This window comes from Sodiomyces alkalinus (assembly GCF_003711515.1).
Source record: "Sodiomyces alkalinus F11 unplaced genomic scaffold SODALscaffold_1, whole genome shotgun sequence".
In the NCBI taxonomy this organism is placed as follows: Eukaryota; Fungi; Ascomycota; class Sordariomycetes; order Glomerellales; family Plectosphaerellaceae; genus Sodiomyces; species Sodiomyces alkalinus.
In genome coordinates, this window is record NW_021167079.1 from 5,939,430 (window position 1) to 5,958,832 (window position 19,403).

General features: G+C 56.2%; 7 protein-coding genes across 7 annotated transcripts; 3 read left to right on the forward strand and 4 right to left on the reverse strand.

Annotated features, from left to right (window-relative positions):
• Positions 1–537: 537 nt before the first annotated feature.
• Positions 538–1,999, forward strand: SODALDRAFT_36557 (copper fist DNA binding domain-containing protein). The gene is made up of 2 exons (XM_028614650.1): positions 538–731; positions 854–1,999. The coding sequence occupies exons 1-2, from the start codon at positions 638–640 to the stop codon at positions 1,939–1,941; spliced, it is 1,182 nt and encodes a 393-aa protein (XP_028471137.1). The 5' UTR covers positions 538–637; the 3' UTR covers positions 1,942–1,999.
• A 187-nt stretch (positions 2,000–2,186) lies between these two features.
• On the reverse strand, positions 2,187–3,326 carry SODALDRAFT_327525 (hypothetical protein). Its single transcript, XM_028610456.1, has one exon. The coding sequence runs from the start codon at positions 3,216–3,218 to the stop codon at positions 2,631–2,633; it is 588 nt and encodes a 195-aa protein (XP_028471138.1). The 5' UTR covers positions 3,219–3,326; the 3' UTR covers positions 2,187–2,630.
• Positions 3,327–4,217: 891 nt separating this feature from the next.
• On the forward strand, positions 4,218–6,869 carry SODALDRAFT_355540 (hypothetical protein; the record flags this gene model as incomplete). The annotated part of the gene is made up of 4 exons (XM_028613823.1): positions 4,218–4,945; positions 5,019–5,381; positions 5,485–6,092; positions 6,184–6,869. The coding sequence occupies 4 exons, from the start codon at positions 4,218–4,220 to the stop codon at positions 6,867–6,869; spliced, it is 2,385 nt and encodes a 794-aa protein (XP_028471139.1).
• A 183-nt stretch (positions 6,870–7,052) lies between these two features.
• Positions 7,053–8,613, reverse strand: SODALDRAFT_305320 (2-dehydropantoate 2-reductase). Its single transcript, XM_028609004.1, has 2 exons — positions 8,492–8,613; positions 7,053–8,430 (listed from the first exon to the last, which is right to left on the reverse strand). Exons 1-2 carry the CDS (start codon positions 8,524–8,526, stop codon positions 7,278–7,280), a joined length of 1,188 nt encoding a protein of 395 aa, XP_028471140.1. The 5' UTR covers positions 8,527–8,613; the 3' UTR covers positions 7,053–7,277.
• Positions 8,614–9,342: 729 nt separating this feature from the next.
• Positions 9,343–15,741, reverse strand: SODALDRAFT_266791 (hypothetical protein; the record flags this gene model as incomplete). The annotated part of the gene is made up of 6 exons (XM_028607510.1): positions 9,343–9,453; positions 9,545–11,143; positions 11,222–11,470; positions 11,655–15,346; positions 15,437–15,544; positions 15,633–15,741. 6 exons carry the CDS (start codon positions 15,739–15,741, stop codon positions 9,343–9,345), a joined length of 5,868 nt encoding a protein of 1,955 aa, XP_028471141.1.
• Positions 15,742–16,659: 918 nt separating this feature from the next.
• Positions 16,660–17,394, forward strand: SODALDRAFT_36703 (hypothetical protein). Its single transcript, XM_028614651.1, has 3 exons — positions 16,660–16,696; positions 16,821–17,019; positions 17,073–17,394. Exons 2-3 carry the CDS (start codon positions 16,834–16,836, stop codon positions 17,340–17,342), a joined length of 456 nt encoding a protein of 151 aa, XP_028471142.1. The 5' UTR covers positions 16,660–16,696; positions 16,821–16,833; the 3' UTR covers positions 17,343–17,394.
• Positions 17,395–17,446: 52 nt separating this feature from the next.
• On the reverse strand, positions 17,447–19,353 carry SODALDRAFT_355544 (ENTH-domain-containing protein; the record flags this gene model as incomplete). Its single annotated transcript, XM_028613824.1, has 4 exons — positions 17,447–18,792; positions 18,870–19,090; positions 19,152–19,221; positions 19,281–19,353. 4 exons carry the CDS (start codon positions 19,351–19,353, stop codon positions 17,447–17,449), a joined length of 1,710 nt encoding a protein of 569 aa, XP_028471143.1.
• Positions 19,354–19,403: the final 50 nt, after the last annotated feature.

Below are 19,403 nucleotides of genomic sequence, written 5' to 3' on the forward strand. Positions count from 1 at the left end.
ACCTTGCTAGCTTGAAGAACACCAAGGGCCACCGAGGGCTCAACCAAGGACTTCACCCCGCCTTCACCCGCCTTCCCCCCTCCGATCCGATCCAAGCACAGCCTCCGCGACCTTCCGGTTCTCTCTTACTCCTACTCTCCAACCCATCCAACCTTCCCTTCAACCCAGTTTGTGGGGGGACAGGCCCTTCACGGAGGACGACTTAATACCAATTCGCCAACATGATAATTGACGGGGAGAAATACGCCTGCGAGTCTTGCGTGAGGGGCCATCGCGTGAGCAACTGCCAGCATGCTGGTGAGTAACGACCCGGAGAACGACGCAGCATGTGGGGCGTGATCCTGAGGATATAAGAGAAGAAGAAGTAGAGAAAAAAAGAAGAAGAAAGAAGAAAGAAAGAAAGAAAAAAGAGCCCGAACCCCCTCCTTCTCCCCATACAAGTGTAGGAAAGAGGGAGGCAATCTTCGAGGACAAAAGATCAAAGTTTCGGGGGAAACAAAGCTGTGGAACCAAAGAATCCCCGGGAAGGGAGCTGCAGCTAACCGGAGCTTCGTCTCTTCGTCTCGTCGTAGATCGTCCGCTCCAACATATCAACAAGAAAGGGCGCCCGGTTTCGCAATGTCAACACTGCCGTTCTATGCGCAAGTCCCGTGCTGCGCACATCAAATGCGACTGCGGGGAGAAGACCAGCAAGTGCGCCCATTTGCAACCCACTATCGAGGGCCATCGAGGTAAGACTTGAGCTACCTTGTCCTTTCTTCTCCCCCGGTTTCCCCCCCTTTTCCTCGCTCGCCATGGGTCAGGACAGGCCCTGATGTGCTGATTTTTTTTTTCTTTTTCCCCCTCATGACAGAAACCTGTTGTTGCAACCATGGCGGTCGATGCACTTGCGGTCACACGATAAAGGAACCGGGACTCGACCCGGTCCCGGAAGTAGACTCGACCAAAAACGTCAAGGAGACTGCGAACCAGCGGCCGAGACCTCCAGTTCGACGTCGTCGGGCAAACACGGTGCACTCCGATGGCCCCCTCACTTTTGATCAGCACGGCAACCACAAACCCATCCACAAGCCTAACAAGATCGCGTCCAAGTCCAGTCCCTATCAGCTCGGCCGTGTCAACTCGATGCACGGCTCCGGCACTTTCGGATCCCGCTCCCCCGACGGCTTTTTCGACGGCTCTGTCCGGGACACAACCCCAGGCGGAGCCAGCGTCATGCCGTCTTCCCACCGGCAGCGTCGCGTCAAGTCGGAAGCGACGTCGCCCCTCCTGGCGGGCGCATCTGGTCTTCAACAGCTCAGCGCCCAGCTCCCGCCTCTAGACCTGTCGGGAATCAAGTACCCCAGCTACATGCCCAACGCCAGCTTCGACCTGTTCGGCGGCGCGGGGTACTCGGAGCAAGACGCGCCCATTTTCAGCGCTGGCCTCAGCGCGGCCTCGGTGGACTGGAGCCACATCGAGCTCCCGGACAGGGGCACCGAAAGCTTCGCGCCGTCCAGCTACGGCCAGCCGTGCGGCCAAAGCCTCAACGGCGTGTTCGACTGGGGCACCGGCTCCGAGCAGGCCCCCACGCTCGCCGCCACGGCGTCGACTTCGTGCGAGGCCTCGGAAGTGGAAGACAACTTTTTGACGGGCGACGTCGACCTGGACGCCTTCAACACGGGCGATGCGGCCGCCTACATGCGCTCGAACCAGCTCTTCTCTGGCCCCGACCTAGGGGCGATCGATTACGATGCCTTCCTGAAACATTCGTCCAGCAAGTTCGATCTTCCCCCTCCTGCTGCGTCCTCGCTCGATGACGCCGGGGCCACTAGTGGCGCGTCGTCCTTCAACTTTGAAGACGACCCCGTCTTTTGGGGCCAGCAGTTCAACGATGGCATTACCACTTACGACTCCGCCGATGGTGTGCCCTTGAACACTGATCTTTGGAATACCCAATAGTGTTTTGCAGTGCGCTCAATTTTTTTTTTTTCCTTTTTTCTTTCGCCTTGTCCTGGGTTGATGAAGAGAGACGACACACTCATGCGGCGGGAGGAGGAGGGACGGAATATTTTGCATTACCACGGCCGGAATGGCGCACAGAGCATTCGTTGTTGCATGGGGCGGGTTGCGGGCAGGTTTAAAACATTTAAGACATCACAGGCGGGATCGCACATAGTCGGAGTGTCGGCGCGGGTTTTTTCTTGGGTTTCTTGGTGTGCTATAAACTTGGGTGGATGTCTGAAATTTTTTCCGTTTATATAACGGCCTTTTTTTATCTTTTCTTTTGTTCTTTTTCTTTCCCCTGCTTTTACACTGCGTTGCGGACGATGTCTCTCTTCGTCGTCTCGGTCTCTTTTGCCTCGGTCACATAGAGCAAACCTTCCCATTTACACGTTCGCCTCCTGTCCATTCTTCATCCGCGCACCTAGGGTAGTCGGTGTTCGTGGGAGGTCGCGTCCTTTTCAAGGCTTCGCCTGCAGGACTCGTACCCCCCATCTGATCCGTGATCGGCTTGAGACAGGACATATCCCCCATCTTAATCTTTCCCCTTCCTCCCCTCGGAAGATTCACTAGAACATATGGACTAACAGGATATCCTACAGGCTTTTTATATTCGCCAAGAGGGTAAATCCCCCGAGAGACTGCAACTACCGATGACCCCAGAACCCTTTCCCGTAACTCACCAAAATCTCCTGCCCCTTGGCGATTCCTCGCCTAGTCGGTGCGGACTTTGCATTCGGGCCGCTTCCTACAGGGAGCACGAAGACCGCCATGCACCGCTGCCCAGCTCGTTGGCTCCAGACCTCCCGAAACTCCGCATTAGGCCGCTCGGCAACCCCGCGGTAGTCGTTGATAAACCTGGCCTCGTTCCCTCCCTTGGCAGCGTCGATGGCGAGGCCGGCGTCTCGGTCTAGCCACAAGTCGTAGTCGGATTCCTCGACGTCGGGCCCGGACGATGCGTGCACGGTACCCACGTACAATAGGATGAACGATCCGGGCTTGAGATGGCGCGTTGCGAAGAGACCGTGCTGGCCACAGGCTGGATGGCTCGGGTCGTCGATCGATGTGATTTTCACCAGGGGACTGGGAACTGGTGTCTGGTCTGCCGCCAGGAAGGGCTCGCCTGGTCGCTTTTGCGTTAATGTCTCCACTTGTCGTGGTGTAAGTCCTTTGCTCCGGATGGGCAATGGGTGGTAGGGCAGGTGCTGGGGCCAGTTTTTGGGCTGGGCTGGCATGATCAGTGGTGAGTTTTGATCTACCAGTAGGTAAAGATGTAGATCTTTCAAGGCCGGGCTAGCAGGTACATGGACATTTCGTGAAACATTGCGAGGATTGTTGTGATCCCCCTGGTTATTCCCACTAATTAATTACGATACGAATATGCAGCAATTATTCCCACGCCAAGCGCTTAACATCACGTGATCTAACATAGGAGTCGTCTAAGGTACCTACCTTAAGGTAGACATCATCAGTGATCACATTACGTAAGCAGATGCAGACTCGCTCCGACATTTATCCAGCAACACCACAACCTGGAGAAATCTTTCCATTCCACTTCTTCTTCCGGGGCGTCTCGACATTCGCTCGGCGATGTGGTTCTTCCTATTCCGTCAACCAGCGCCGTCTATTATTCCGTTCCCAATCGCGAACTAATCAACATAACGCGTTGAGAGAAAGCGACTGAGAGGTGAGTTCAAGTCTTTGGACGCCAACGTCTTCCCCAATAAGCCCATTTCTCTTGTCGCTCGTCGCTCTATACAAATTCCCTCTCTTCACCGTCCGCAAATGGGCCTCTCTATACACGTGTCCTTCGAGTTGCCGCTTCCAATGCGTCGAGTCGACATCGACATCGTCGCGCTTGCGAAGGGGATGAACGGGGATGAACGGGGATGAACGGGGATGAACGGGGATGAACGGGGATGAACGGGGATGAACGGGGATGAAGGCAATCAAAAATGCGCCGAGTGGACGCGGTATTCCTTCGCAACTTTCAAGTTGGCGAACTATGGATGGATTCTACCCTGTGCTATGCTAGATCATCTCATCTAACTTCACAGTTTGTTTCTCTTCCGTATCGTACGCGTCCTAGGATTTTCTTCTTCTTTTTTTCCCTTTCTCTACCAAATCTTATCAGAACCGTGGATCGAGCTAGCTGCTTGGAGCCATCCTTGTATCTGCTGCTTGCAGGCAGATCACACTAGGACTACCTATCTGACATATATATCTTACTAGATATGAACGCATCAGGGGAAGCAGAAGCCGGCGAGGAGGAGAGGGTCCAAAGGTACCCATCGCCTGAGGGTGAGACCCAACAGCCGGGCCCCTACTATGGGCATGATGAGCATGAAGCGCCTGCGCCTCCGAGAGAGTCTGAGCAGCAGGACCCGGCCGCAGCTCAGCATCAACCGTCCCATGCCGCTAGCGTCGAGGAACTCCAGCTGGCGGCTCAACTGGGCCAGGACCTCGCCGCCGAACCCATGATGCCGGTTACGGACCCCAACATGAAGTTCGACGAGCCTCCCCTCCGAAACATCATGCCCCATCCGGAGGAACATCAGCTGCGACTATCCCAAGGAGAGGACCACAACCTGCGGCACGTGCACGTCATGCCTCCTCATCCGGACGACTCGCAGGCCCGCCCATATGACGAGGCGGTGCCAGGTTCGCCCGCCACAGCAGCAGTCGCAGTCGCAGCCGCAGCCGCAGCCGCAGCCCCGCAACCCCAGAACCAGGTGCCGCCGATGAATCCGTCACTGTCCCACTCTTTCCCGACAGTAGGCAACGACCCTACCCCCCCGAGGAAACGTTCCAAGGTTTCCCGCGCTTGCGACGAGTGCCGGCGGAAAAAGGTTCGATGTGATGCCCAGTCCGATCGGGGGGACGCGCCGTGTAGTAACTGCAAGCGGTCATCCCAACCATGTTCATTCAGCCGCATCCCCCAGAAGCGTGGACCAAGCAAGGGGTAAGTTGGCGAAGGCCACCCATCCCCGCTAGGCCAGAAGTCGGAAGGGCTGACTCTGGGGTCCAATTTGCAGGTACATTAAAGAGCTCGCCGACCGCATCAACAGCATAGAAGGTCGGCTGGGAGAGGGCGCAAGCGATGACGTCCTTCGGAAAAGGGCCTTCTCAAGCATTTCCGGAAATGACATGCCTACCCACTCGGCACCACCACGTCAGGCCAGTCCGGCCTGGGCCTCTGATGGACGCCCTATCACAACACTCACCCCCGAGAGGAATCAGGTCCATTACTCGCTCAATAATCTGGCGCCCCAGCCCATTGCTCTCAAGCCGGATCTGCCTTCCAGGCCACCCGTGGCCAATATGGATGGTGACATGTCCATGTCTGGTATTTCCGGCGTTACGCAGCCACGCGATGTGCCAGATGACATCTTCCAAGGGTAGGTGCCCATGGTCCTGACCGTCGTATTTAACACGCCTTGCTCTGTCGGGAAAAGAAGATTGGAGAGCAGGAACTAACTAACAAGAATCTCTCTCTCGCAGCTATCTTTCCGTCATCCACCCGTATCTCCCAATACTTCCGGCGAATAAGGCCAGACTGCAGGCATCTCTAGCGCAGTGCTCCGGCTTGCTTCGAGAGGCATTCCTGGAGGCGCTCTCGGGCACCATCCATTGCTTTCCATCTACTTCGGCCGCGGCCACGGGCGACGCCAGTCTTGCGATGAAAATCCTGGCCGAATGGGAATCACAAGACGGCGAGCCACGCACGTCATCGGCACATATCATCCATCTCCAGACGCTCCTCCTCCTGCTTATTGAGATGGATACCCGGCCGTCGGCCTGCTCGGGACCCCTGAAGGAATCCCTGTTGGGGCGAGCCGTCGGCGCAGCCTTGGCCATGAAGTTGTACAATGCTCGAGTGGACAGGCCGCTAGAGGGCGAAAGCGAGCCTAACCCGGACCCGGACCCGGACTCGGACTCGGACTCGGACTCGGAAAGCCACCTGCGGGTCAAGCTCTGGTGGTCGTTGGTGCTACTCGACCGGTGGCATGCAGTTGCGGCGGGAACCCAGACGATGATCCGGAACGAGTCAACCGTCGTCTATCATGGCCTCGAGAGCATCGTTGACGAGATGACCTTTTTGATGATCCGTGAGTGACCTCAATGTAGCAAATATTTTATTATACCCGCCGTCCGTGATGGTACGGCGTACGGCTTTACTGATACATGTACTGCTCACAGGCGCGTCCAAGATCCTCAGCCAGGTGTCCACGGTGATCTCGAGCCTCCAAGATCCGATGAGCGGTGGTTCGGTACCTGCCAGGATTTTGGGCGACTTCCTCAACGATTACGTCGAGAACTTCCGCGAGGACCTTCCCCAACACATCGACCACGGGCCCGCGTCCTACCAAGTTATTTACTTGACATACTGGCATGCGCGACTCGTCGCATATCTTCTTCACCCATCATCCAACGGGAACGACATCCTCTGGCCTTGCAGGGAAATCGTGAGGCTGCTTGGGGAAACACCGCAACCGACCAGCCCGTGGAATCACCATATTGCCGGTCTGGCCCTGCTGGCTCTCATGGAGCTCAGCAGAGTGGAGGGGACGAAAGAAAAGGCGAATAAGCTGCTGGCCGAGCTGAAAATGAAGAGCCTGCCGGCAGTTCCTTCGGCATGGGACAGCATCATCGGGGACAGGATCGCAGAACATCTGGGCCAAGCGGGCGGCAGCCAGGGTCTGCTGCAGCAGCTTGCCGACGTTGCCGCCTCCTCTTCCGCCGCCGCACCTCATCCGGAGAAGATGGAGGGGTTGTCGGGAGGCTATCGCACGGCGACCAACTATGAAGACCTGGGTTTCGATCCACGGCCCCTGCTGACGGAAGGTTATCTGAAGACGGTTTGGGCAAGCTACGTGCAGACCTAGCAGGACAAGGGTCCTGCCATTCTGCCCTGACTTGAAATCGTACACACCACCAGCTTGCTTGCCTGTTGGTCTTCCGGCGTTTTTGTGCCCTGGCTTTTCGTTCTGTCGAGAGATGGGTTTGGTTGTGTGTGTATATATATATTTAAGAAAGGAAGAGAAACCCCCCGCCCCAAAGGGAAGTGGACTGGATAGTGTGGACAAACATGGGAATGAGTCGAGCACTCACGAGAAGTCATGATTCGACTCGGCCATGGCGCATCAGTTGCACGTCTACTTTAGGATGGTGATGGACAGACAGCACATGGGCTAGCGAGATGATGGTGTTTGCGCCGCACTCGAGTCGTGGGGCGCAACCAACATTGTTAACATGGTGCATGTTTTGGAGTCCTCCTTTTGTGAAGAACGAAACTAGATTCTGGATTTCTCTCGCTGCTGTTGACGGTCATGTCCGCCCTGGGACCTCATCTTCTGTGCGCTCCTGAGCAGAGCATACAAGCTCTGCAACCGCGGCAGCTCAACTCCTCGAGCGCGTGCTATCCTGACCGGGTTGCCCAGTATGACCTCGAGCTCGAGAGGACGGGCGGCCTCCCAATCCAAGAGCATGCTCGGCCTGGCGCCCGTATTCCGCTCGGTGCTCTCGATGATGCGCTCCGGCGTCGCCATGCTCTCCGGGAACGGCCGCCCCAGGATCCGCGGCACGGCGTCCCAGATCTCGTCCATGACGCCCAGCAGATGTGCGCGGAGTTCCGGGTCCGTCAGCATGTCGGCGTTGCCCCGCCCGCCGCTCAGCACGGCGCTGGGGTTGAAGGCCGCGTTGATGCACAGCTTGTGCCAGCGCACCGTCTGGAGCCCGACCTCGTCGTAGGCGTCCACGTCCCGGATGCCGCCCCCAGCTGGGCCACCCCACCAGGTGCGCAGCCGTTCGATGTGCCGGGCCCCTTTGCGACCCAGCTCGCCATTTCTTCCTTTGTCGTCGGCATCGGCATCGGCATCGGCTGACCCGAGCCCATCCGTGTACGGTCCGAGGCTGATGCGCGTCCACCTGTTCTGACGGACGACGCCTGGGGACGTCTGCTCGGCGCTCACCACTGTCACGGCGCTGATGATCGGGGTTGTGGGGAACCGTTTGCGGTAGGGCTCCTCGACGCCCACTCCGTTCTGGATCAGCACGATGCACGAAGTCGGTCCTACCAGCGGCGCGATGGTGGCCGAGTCGTCGGCGCGGTCGGGGAGGGCCTTGGTCGTCACGAAGATGTAATCCCAGGCGGAAATCACCGGTGCCTCCGAGGTATCGGATGAGGGGGCTTTCCCCGAGCTCTCTGCACCTGTAGCTTCGGCGGCGGCTTGGACGGTGGGGAAGACGGCGTGGGGTTTGAAGGTGTAGTCGCCGAAGGATCGCGTATGAAGCTGCACCCCGGATTCTGCTATGGCTTTGTAGTTGGACCTCGCGACGAGCGAGACGCGGACGTTCTGGTCAGGATGGTGAAGTCGGGAGGCATAGAAACAACCGACAGCGCCGGCGCCGATGAAGATGGCATTGACGGGACTTGCTGTCACATCTCTGGGATGGGTGAGTACTCAATACCATGTTGCCAGGGCCGAGGCCTTGATTTTACACTAACCGTGTGTTCGAGAGCGTGGCATTGTGAGCGGTCATGGTGTCGCCAACGCCACTTGGGACGGCGAGAGGAAGTTGCAAGTTATCAGGAGCCGCGGCTATCACTTTTAATCGTGGTGCTTCAAGATGTCAAGGTAAGGTATGTATGTACATACATCGAGGTAACGACCGTCAGGTGTGATGTCACTCACAGTCTCGAGTCACGAGTCACAGGGTATTATGGTAGGTAGGTACTGTACCTACATTCCTTTAGTAATGCTAGCGGAGCGCCGTAATATGCTAAGAAACAGTGCTCCTCTACCGTAGCCATGTCTCTGGAGCTTGCTCAAATACATTGCTGTGATACTCCGTACTCGCTCGTCCCCCTATTTATTAGGTAGCGGCAAGTATCAAAGTGCGGCATTCGTTCGGTGTCCCATCATTTAGGTACATAGACGAAAATATCACCGGTAGAACAGGATCCAGTACTTTCTAAGCCCCTGAAAGACGTTTGCGTCAATTGAGGAATCTAAACTACCTATCTACAAAGCTACCTAGGTTACACATTAAGAGAGAGAAAAAAAAAACCCCCCGTCTTTTGGGTACAACAGTGTCGCTCCATCTCCTCCCTCGTGGGCGCCATAGGCGAGAACAGAAAGAATAATAATAAAAAAATCAAAGACTGGCTACTGTTCTTCGTTGCATCTATTTCCTGGCCGTCCTCCTTTTTAAAATCACCTAGAAGGAAAAAAAGACACAAAAAGAGGGGAAATAAAACGAAATGGGAAAAGGAAAACAAAACGAAAAGAGAGAAAACAAGAAGGGGAAAAAAGGAGAAAAGAAAACACACAATGTCCAAGACAGAACGCTCCCCAACTACCTTGCTCCCGCCATGATGCCTTGATAGTAGGCGTGGCTGAGGTGCAGCGAGTGCTGCAAATACGAGCCCTCAGTCAGAGGAAGTCCAAGAATCCGGGAAGCATCCCGCTGCAAAAAGAAAACGTCGTTAGCACTCAAGGTATGCACCAGAAGCAAAGCTGGGTGCTTCCCAAGGCTCGAAGGGGTTTTGTTTGCTTACCATGGCCGGTTCAGCCGTGTCCATCATGATCCTCGCCACGAAGCCACCCATCTCAGACACCGCAGCCAACCGTACTGTGTCCGAACTCTCAGTCGCCTCACGAACACCCGGCAGGGCCTTGACCAGAGCCTCCAGCGTCTCCATGGGAACCTCCTTGCGCTGTTCGTGGAGGCGCCGGACCCCCAGGAAGGACCTGTAAATCTCGCCCCCGAGCATCCACCCCTTGACCGACTCCTCGTGGCCCTCGAATTCGTCGAGGAGCGTCGCTAGCTGGTGGTAGTTCCGGCTGACGATCGCCCAAGGTGCCACCTTGCGGACGAGCGTCTCATGAGCCGCGTTGTACGACAACGCTCGAAGGAGACACTGCACCTCCGCCACCGCGTCGTCCCGCACACTCCGCATATACAGCGCCCGCGCCTCCCAGATCCACGCCGACGGAATCTGGAACGTTTGCGTCAGCGTCGTGAATGCCTCGCTGTCTTCCGCCCCAATCTCTCCGGCATGGCGAGCGAGGTGGTCTTGGACCGCCTTGGCCCGAATCGTCGGCTCGCTCAGGTGAAGGAGCACGAAGGTCGCCTGGAGCCAGCTGCCCTCGTTCACGAGCTGGTCGGCAAACGACAAGGTCGCCGCGTCCGCCGCTTCGGATGTGCCCGAGGCCGTGAAAAATTTTCCGGTCGCGAGCAGACCCTGCCAGAGCTGCCAGCAAAGCCGCGTGTCCAGAGGCGACAGTTGAAAGTTCTCCGGTCGCAGGACCGCCTCGACAACCGTGGCCTCGTTCGAGTAGAGCTGGAGGAGCCCCCAGAGCAAGTCCTGACGCCGCCCTCGGTCTTCATCGTCCCAAAGAGGTTCGATGCCCTGTTCTGCGTACCACGTCTGCGGCCAGCCCTCTCGGTCTTGCGCGACGTCATCCGCGAATTGTTCCACCGCAGCCGGAACCTCGTCTTGCCGCGAAATGACGTACCACAACCGCAGCCCGAATGCCTGCTTCCAGTTCAGGCTGAACCGCTGCGAGATAACAAACGACTCCATCCGATCGGCCACCGGCACGCCCTTCTTCCCTTCGCAAACGCAGCCGTTGCCGGCGAGCAGTTCGTACATGGCGCGAATCGCATCGTCGAATTCGGAGAGCACGTTGTTGCCATACCACTCCTCCAGCTGCGTGCGCATGTCGCGCTTGGACTGCTCAGAAGTGCCGATAATCGAGACCAACGTCGCAAGCCGAAAGTTCCTCCCTTCGATGAGATACTTGCAAGCATCCTGAATTCGATGCCCCGCCAGAGATACCAGCGCCTTTTCTTCCGTCGACTTTGCCAGTGCAACCGACCGCCTCGTCGCTGGCTCCACTAGCTCTTCCCAGAACCGGGAGACGCGCTCCCTCCGTGATGGAGTCGTTCCTGATGCTGGCGATGGGGAATCGTCAAACAGGATGCTGGCCAGTTCCCATACAAGCTTTTCCTGAGCATTCGCGGCGCTGTTGCTCACGTCTTCGTCGTGAAATAGATTCATCAAGCTGTCGGGCTGCAGAGAAACGGCGGGAATGTCATCAACCACGCTGACCCGGGTCAGGCGCATGTGATTGTCAATGGCTTTGGCGGACGACTGCAAGTCCCACGCGTTAGTTGACATCCCACTCAGCGGGACGGACGTCCATTTCTGAGGAATCATTATCTGACATACCTCGTTGGAGAACTTGAACAGGGCGACGCCGGAGCCGTCTTCCTTGGGGACCGGGCCTGAAACCGACATGATGCCCGTCTTGCTCGCTCCTCTCGCTGCCTCTCGACCATGCGAGGACGCCGACGTCGCCGGCATTACCAAGGTCCCGTCAGGACCCCACGAAGGCTTCGAGGATCGATAGAATGCGCGATCGTTTTCACTGAGCCCGGACAGGTCGTCAAATGTCTTCTTCTGTCGCTCATACGGCCACTAGAGATAATGAAGAAATCTCAGCATTTCATTCTCAACGAGTTTACTACACGTAGATTATTACACTTCATCACCTCCCTCAGGCTCCCCACCGGTCGGCCCAGGCCTGTCAACGCTAACCACAGTATTGTTTTGGGAACAAAGTAAGAAAAGAAAACCATCAAGCAACGATGCGGGGACCAACCTGAACAAATCCAACCGACGACACAGGTGCATTGTGCGTTGGTGCCGTGGCCTTCGATTTGTCGAATAGAGAGTTCATAAGATCGATACTGGTAGCGAAGCCACGCCCATCCGACACCATCCGCGTCTCGCGTTGTTTCGGCATACCGTTGACAGAGCTTGCCAGCACACCCGCGTCCACGGCGCTCTTCAACAAGGCGCGGTCCCGCTTCTGGGGACTGACCGTCTTCTGCAGCATGTCCATCCAGTCCTCGCCATCTGCAACTTCGACCTGCAGAGGAGCCATCGAGCTCTTCATGGCGCGCATCTTAGCGCGAAGAATGCCTCCGGGCGTCTCCACAACCGGTGAACCACCCCTACCTTCAGGCGATTCACTACGTTGCTCTCCGCCAAGATGACGCTCGGGAGAGGAAGAAAACTCTTCCTCGCCAGCCTCGGGCGAGTCGTATTCGTCGTCCACCTCGATCGCTCCATCACGTTCAGTCGAGAGAGTCAGCGCATTCGACTTGGGGCCCGCCGAACCAAACCCCAAGAAGGCGTCGCCTTGGCTGGTCGAGTCCCCCATTGCTTCCTCATCGTCATCCAATCCCACCGCACGGGAGTCGAACGCGCCAGGTAGGGCCCGTCGCTTCCGCTGAAAGTCGAAGGTGTCATCATGACCATCGCTCATACTATCATCCCCAAGGCTACCGTGTGGCGAGACGCCCGACGCATGGTTCTGCTCGCCGTGCGCATCGCCACGCGGTTCCGCATCAGTGTCTTCCTCGTCGTAATCGAGACCATATGTCGTGAAATGCTCCACAGAGAACTTCCAAACGCCCGTGTCAGCATTGTAATCAATGAACGTCGTGTCCTCGATTCTCCGGAGGCGCTCGATATGCTTATTGATGCGTTTGGTGTCAACACTGGGCCGCTTATCCCGGCCTCGGGGCCACGATTGCTCGAGGCAAATGATGGCAGGAACGTTGAGTCCCTTGCCGACGGGCGGCTTTTTGGCGGCATTAGGATAAACCGTGGCAGACCGAGTCTCCAGGACGACGATGACCCCATAGATGTCACCGAGATCAATATTGGTGAGATCCACTGGAACTTGGAAGCACACATAGCCAACATTGTCGCGACCCACGGTGAAGCTGGCAACTTTCTGGCGCTGCATTCGGTTCATTGCCGAAATGGCATCCTGAGTCGGGCTCATCCAGTACTCGCCAGGCGCCTTGTCAAAGCTGTCGTGGGTAGGCTGGCGGGCATGGGTTGCTTCTTCCTCGTGCACAACGGCCAATTCCTTGCCGCTCGTCTCATCCGCACCGACGAGGGTTCCGCTTCCAGCAGACCCAGGGCCGTTGGGCACAGCAGCCTGTTGCTCCTCAACAGCTGTCGTCGAGTTCCGCGGCGTGACAGCATCCTGCCCAGCACCATCACCCTGGCCATCCTCTGTCGTACTGGTATCGAAACTGACCCGCTTGGAAAGCTTCCGCAACCCATTAGGCTGGTCCAGGGCTGGCTTGTCCTTCGTCGGGGTGGAGAAGAGGTCACTCCGCATGTCCTTGTTGATAACGAGCTTTCTCATGCTGCCCGTATTGCCATAATATCGAGAACCTGAGCTGGCGGAAAATGCTCCGGGAGTAAGAATGCTGTCCTCCGCCGAAAAGCTCTTGCGGAGACTGCTGGACGACACACTCTTGCTCAGGCCCTTGTTGAGGCTCGAGCCGAGAAGGCTGCGGTTCATACTACCCGGCGTGCTGGACACACTGGAGGGGCTGGTCGGGGTACCATACGTGCTGTATGAAAACCCGAAGCCTCGCTTTTGAGGCGTGACAAATCGCGACGCGGAGGCGGGATTCAGCTTGTACATAGGAAGAATGGAGCTGCGCCGAGCCTTGGACTTGCTCGACAACGGAGTTGCGAGTGGACCGGGATTCGGCAAATCGTTGGCGCCGAGATTTGAGAATAGCGATGGGGTGCCATATGCCGATACGTCCGAGATGTTGGCAGTCAACGTTTGTTGGGAAGGAGCATTCGCGTTCTGCGAAGTGCCTAAAAGAGATCCGCTGAGAATGGAGCCTCCCTGAGGCTGCTGAGGCTGCTGGTTCGTTGTAGTCGAGAAAAATGAGGGTTGTTGTTGCGCATTTTGGGACCCAAATAGGCCGCCTCCGGTGGAGGCTTGCGACGTTCCGAACAGACCGCCAGGCTTTGCCTGATTCTGAGTGCTCGACTGGAATAGGCCCGTGTTCGCTTGTTGTCCCGAGGCACCCGCCCCTGCCCCACCGAACAGGCCACCAGTGCCAGAACCGGCCGTATTCTGGGCGGTATTCGACCCGAACAGGCCGGTCCCTGTCCCGGCAGGCTTTTGGCCACCAAACAGTCCGCCACCGGTTCCTGTATTGCCAGCAGTCCCGAAAGACGTCGTCGTAGTACCGGCTCCACCCCCAGAGCCGAAGAGGCCACCTGAAGTTCCAGTGCTACTTCCAAAGAGGCCACCAGCGGGTTTCTGCTGGCCGCCTCCAAATAATGAACCGGTTTGCTGTGCCTGACCACCGAATGCACCGCCCCCGAATCCTCCAGTACCGGCGGCCTGCTGCTGCGGCTGCGGTTGCTGTTGTTGCTGTTGACCGCCCCCGAACAGCCCTGTACCACTACTTGTGGTGTTGCCAAATAAGCCGCCGCCCGTGGCGGTATTCGAACCGGTCGTTCCAAACCCGGAAGTAGTATTGCCAGCACCAAAGCCTGACCCGGTAGTGCCTGTGTTGCCGAAACTGAAACCAGCGGGTTTGTTTTGCGTGTTGGAACCACCAAAGAGACCGCCGCCGCCGCCGCCTCCTGCAGTGGAGGCTGTCGCGCCGAAACCAGGCGTCGTTGTTGCTGTACCGCCGAAGCTTCCGCCCGAGTTAGTGCCGCCAAAAAGTCCGCCCGTCTGGGCGGGCTGGGAGGTGCCTGTGCTCGCAAACAGACCTCCGGAGGTGGCAGGTTTGTTCTGGCTGCCAAATAGACCTCCCCCGCCAAAACCGCTGGTCGTCCCCGTCCCAAAACCAGACGTGGTCGCGTTGTTGTTGCCGCCTCCGAACAAGGACGTTCCCGCTGCGGGGGTGGCTCCGAAGCCCGTAGAGGACGGCTGATTGGTGGTGCCGAAGCCAGTGGTGTTGCCAAAGTTGGAGACGCCAAATGCACCCGTACCGCCCGCATTACCATAGCGGCGGCCCTGATTGTAATCGGTGAGTCTCAGCTCTTCGGTCGACCACTTTTTGTACGGATCCTGGAAAAGAATATTTTGGAAGGAGTTGGACTGGTTACCCGTGCCAGTAGGCTCCTTCTCTTGGTGAGCCTGAAACGGGGTGGCGTTGGTGCCTGGCGGATCGCCGACCTTGCCTCCGATACCAGGGTTATTCGTGGCGCCAAAGCCCCCAAAGCTGCCGGTAGAGGTGTTCCCGCCACCGAAAAGCGACGTTGAGCCTGTGCCAGTAGTAGTGGTTTGACCGAAAGGCTTTGAGCTGCCAAACAACCCACCTGAGCCTCCGAATCCACTGGACGTGTTCGTGGTCGCCGTGTTGCCTCCGAATCCGCCAAAGCTAGAGCCCGAAGCAGCGGTGTTGTTGGCGCCGAATAGGCCACCACCGGCGGTTGTGTTCGTGCCAAAGCTGGTTGTAGCAGGATTCGAAGCCGCACCAAAGGCAGTATTGGTATTTCCAGAACCGAAGGCTAAGTTCATGTTAGTATAGGCAGCCTATTGAGGCGCTCAACAAAAGCAAAGGAAAAAAAAATGTTGGGGGTAGCCATATGCCGACATACATGTTGTGCCTGAGCCGAATCCTCCTCCTGTCGTACTTCCAAACAAGCCACCACCACCCGTGTTTGCGTTGGAACCGAAAGCGTTGGGAGTGTTGGTCGAACCGAAGGCTAACAATAAGCGCATGCAATTAGTGAGACAGCTCATAAGAAAAGGAAGAAGAAAAGAAGAAGAAAAGACGAGCCTAGTTTGACTTACCTGAACCCGAAGTGTTTGCACCGAAGCCGCTGAATCCCGTGCCTGACGACTGCTGGTTATTGTTGTTCTGGCCGAAGCCACCAAAGCCGGTGCTACCAAATCCCGACATGGTTCAGCTTTCGCAGGTCGTCGACTTGGCTACAGTACAGAACGAAGCATGAAGTGATGTGTTAGCGTGATTGTCGATTCTGAGAGCTGTGAAAGAGCTCAAGACGAGCGACGCATGAAAGTAGGCCGAGAGTGGTGCGGGAGTCTTGGACGCGTCGTGTCGTACCGTGTCTTAGCGATGGAATGAGGTCGCGAGCGAATATAGCTAGTTGGAAGACCGTTGCGGGCGAAGGGGGCAGGCGTATAAGAGGATTACACCGTCCGGCACTCGGCGCGGAGTGTGCCGCAGAATCCCTTGCCGCGTCTCTTCTCCAGGCGTGCGCGGATTGCAACCTCGAAATCGGGAGCAGCAACTAGAAGCCAAGGGCTGGTCAACGACGCGTCGATATGATGCAGGAAACAGCTCAGAGGGAAGCGGAAGAAAAGACTGAGAATACCCAAGGAGATGTACGTACTTTATGCCAGCGTCCTATGGGCTGATTTGCTATGCGTCGCTTTGCGCTGGTTCGCTTCCAAAACGATGGGGGGAAGGAACAGGTGATGTTGATGGACAAAGGTGCTAGGTGGAAGGAAGCATAAGAGAAAGGTGACAAAATACGCCTTGCATCAGTTTTGTGGGACCACCTTGCTGCCTGAGGACTTATGTAATACATTGGAGGTACGCCTCAATAGGCATTTGTAATACAGTGCAGGGGAAACTATCGCCACGCGTCATTATGTATCGCTTCTGCCTAGAAGTCAATGCAGATACTTTTGACCTCGTAGAAACCTTTTCCACTCACTGTACGGATACGGAGTACAAAGTCTGTACCTCCCTACTTCGTACGGAGTAAAGCATTAATAGCGGCTACCTGGCAAACACTACCTAAATTCCTCCCCTCCGCTAGAGGCATTCGTAATTACCCCTTGTCTCAGTGCAACGAAGTAACCTTGACGGCCCTGTACTTACACTAACTGTACGGATACCCACCGGTTCTTCAGAGGACGTTTCCACATCATTTCTTAACTTTGTGGAATTATCGTCTAACGACTCCCTGGAGATGTACCTATGTTAGTTAACTAAGCTAATCAAGCGGATAGGAAACAAGACAAGATGGCAAGAAGACGGAGCTCAATCTATTACCATATATATAGACGTTTGTTTCTTCCTGCGGCGTACATCATGGCGTTCATTAATACGGTAAGAGGGATCTATAATAGGCCAAGGTACACAAGGGCTTATATTATACGTAGGAGATCAACCTTAGAATCTTGGTCTTTCCGTCACATGAAAGTTCATCCACGCAAGAGTCAGTAGTCGTATGAGCATCTGCAGGAGGGAATCCTCACTAGTACTGCGACAAGCCTAAAAGTGCCTCGAAGCTATATTCATGGTACGGAGAATGCAACGCCAAAAGCAGCCCAAAATGCTCGTGCCCAAGGGAGGAATCATCGAAGGACAACAAGCACAATAACTGTACCAGAAAACCCGCCATGATGTCCTCTGGGTCGAGGAGATATGTCCCAAAATGCCTGAAGCAACCACAATTCCACGATCACACGGCTTCCCTCCACTCCTGCTTGTTGCCTCAGAGCGTGTGGGAAGGCCAGTTCAATGTCTAGCATTCCCTGGTAAAAGAAGTCTGACGAACGATCCGCATCCAGCAACCGACGGAAGGATTAAACTATTCCTGTGTCCCGTCCCGGCTGCGGATATGCGAATATACTCAAAATTGAATCAAATCCTGGTTCTGGTTGTTTTGCGGCTGCGGCCGATTCGCTGCAAATGGGTTATTGTTGCCCTGGCCGTTCATGCTGCCAGGCATCCCGGTTGCTGCAGATTGAACCTGACCATGCCCGTACGATACTGTCGGCATACCGGTAAACTGAGTGCGCAGGAAGGGATTGTTTCCGGTAGCATCCACCGTGAGCCTCTGAGCACCAGAACCGGCGCTGTTGACGAATGTACCGGGTGCAGTGTGCTGCGCTGGGATACGCAGCTGGCCGGTGTTTCCAAAGGTGTCCATGCCGTCTCCGCTAGAAAGCAGGGCATTTAACCTGACCTCGTGCTCGTTCAGATCTTTCCTACCTGACCCGAAAGATCCGGAAGAATTGACTTGGTTGAAGGTAGACAGAGTCTTCTGCTCGGGGAGAGTCCCGAGCGACGGCATGGACGGGGCCTTATGCGTCTGCGGCCGCCCAATTGAGGATGCAAAGGGGTTGTTGGAGCCAGTCACCATGGGCTGCATTGGCGATTGCGGCTGCTGGCTGCTGTTCGACGCCCAGGGGTTGTTACTGCCGGCTTGTTGGAAAGAGTCCTGTGGTGAGGGCGACTGTTGCTGCTGGTAGATATTGTAGCCCGTAGGCTGGGGATGGAAGCCCTGCATGCCAGTAACCTGCAGCTGCTGTTGCTGCTGTTGCTGTTGCTGTTGCCCGAATGGACCCATATTCATCTGCGGCTGCATAGAATAGCCCGGATACCCGTTCGCAAAGCCCATGGCCATTTGTTGCTCCTGTCCCTGTTGCGGGAGAGAAGGGAAGCCTGTATAAGAAGCTTGCATGTAACCAGTTGGCTGTGCTTGGGCCGGCTGGCTCTGATCAATGGGATTGGCGAAGAAGTCCACAGCGCTACCCTGTTGGTAGCCCTGGTTGAATCCGGTATATTGGACCTGGGGAGGGTCGGCAGGCTGCGAAGGTGTGTCGTCGAAAACGGAAAATGCGTTATTTCCTTCGAGCTCCCGACGACGACGCTCCTCCTCCTCCTTGCTGAGTTTGATGGCCTTCGCCAGATCGTCATCTTCAACGTCGTCCGCCGGTCGACCTTCTCGCCTCTTGCGGTCCTCTTCCTCTTGGTGTTTGCTCGCTTCAATCGCCAGTCTGTACTCGGCATCCTCCTCGTCGATACTGGGGCGTCGACGCTCCCTCGCCGGTCTTTGGGGCGGTCCTTGAGACTGTGGCGCATATTCCTCTAGACCAGTCACACGGGACTTCCATGTCTTTCGATCCCTTCGCTCGTTGCGCAGTCTTTCCTCATCCAGTATGAGCGAAGTCAACTCCTTTGCCGCAACCCGAACTGCTTCAGGTCAGGACCAAGTCCACAAGGCCAGAGGATACTCCGTTTTCGATCGGAAAGGGGGGGGGCGAGCCTACCGTTCTGCCCGACATCTCTGCCATCATCGTCGATGTACTGGAATTCTCGTAGTGTCTTGATGACATAAATGCTCTCCCGTGCCCACGTCACAACAAGCTCCGAGCCATCATGCAAACAATAGTCCAGGACCTTAAGAGCTTTGAGCACATGCCTCCAGTTCTTCCCTTTGTCGTTCATGCGCTTGTCGAGCATGTCCATAATCTCGTAGAACTCGTTCGACCTGTACATCAGGTCAGTCTCAAAGCGCGGAGTCTCTCGCACTTTTGTAGATTTACACTCACGAAGCATAAGTCAGCTGAGCGATCTCGGTCATCTGGGCGCCAGTCGGACCCCACGGGTCATTGCTCGTAGCTGCGACACAAGATGTCAGGACATAGACCGATGTAAAAAGATTAAAACCCAGCTACAACCTTCCCGGACTTTCACCTGGACACTTGAGTAGCCCTTGGTGACATTTTTAACGCTGCGAATGACCTTCGACATGATGGGCAGGCGGTTTGGCGAAGGCTCTGAGCAGCCTAACTATAAGTATG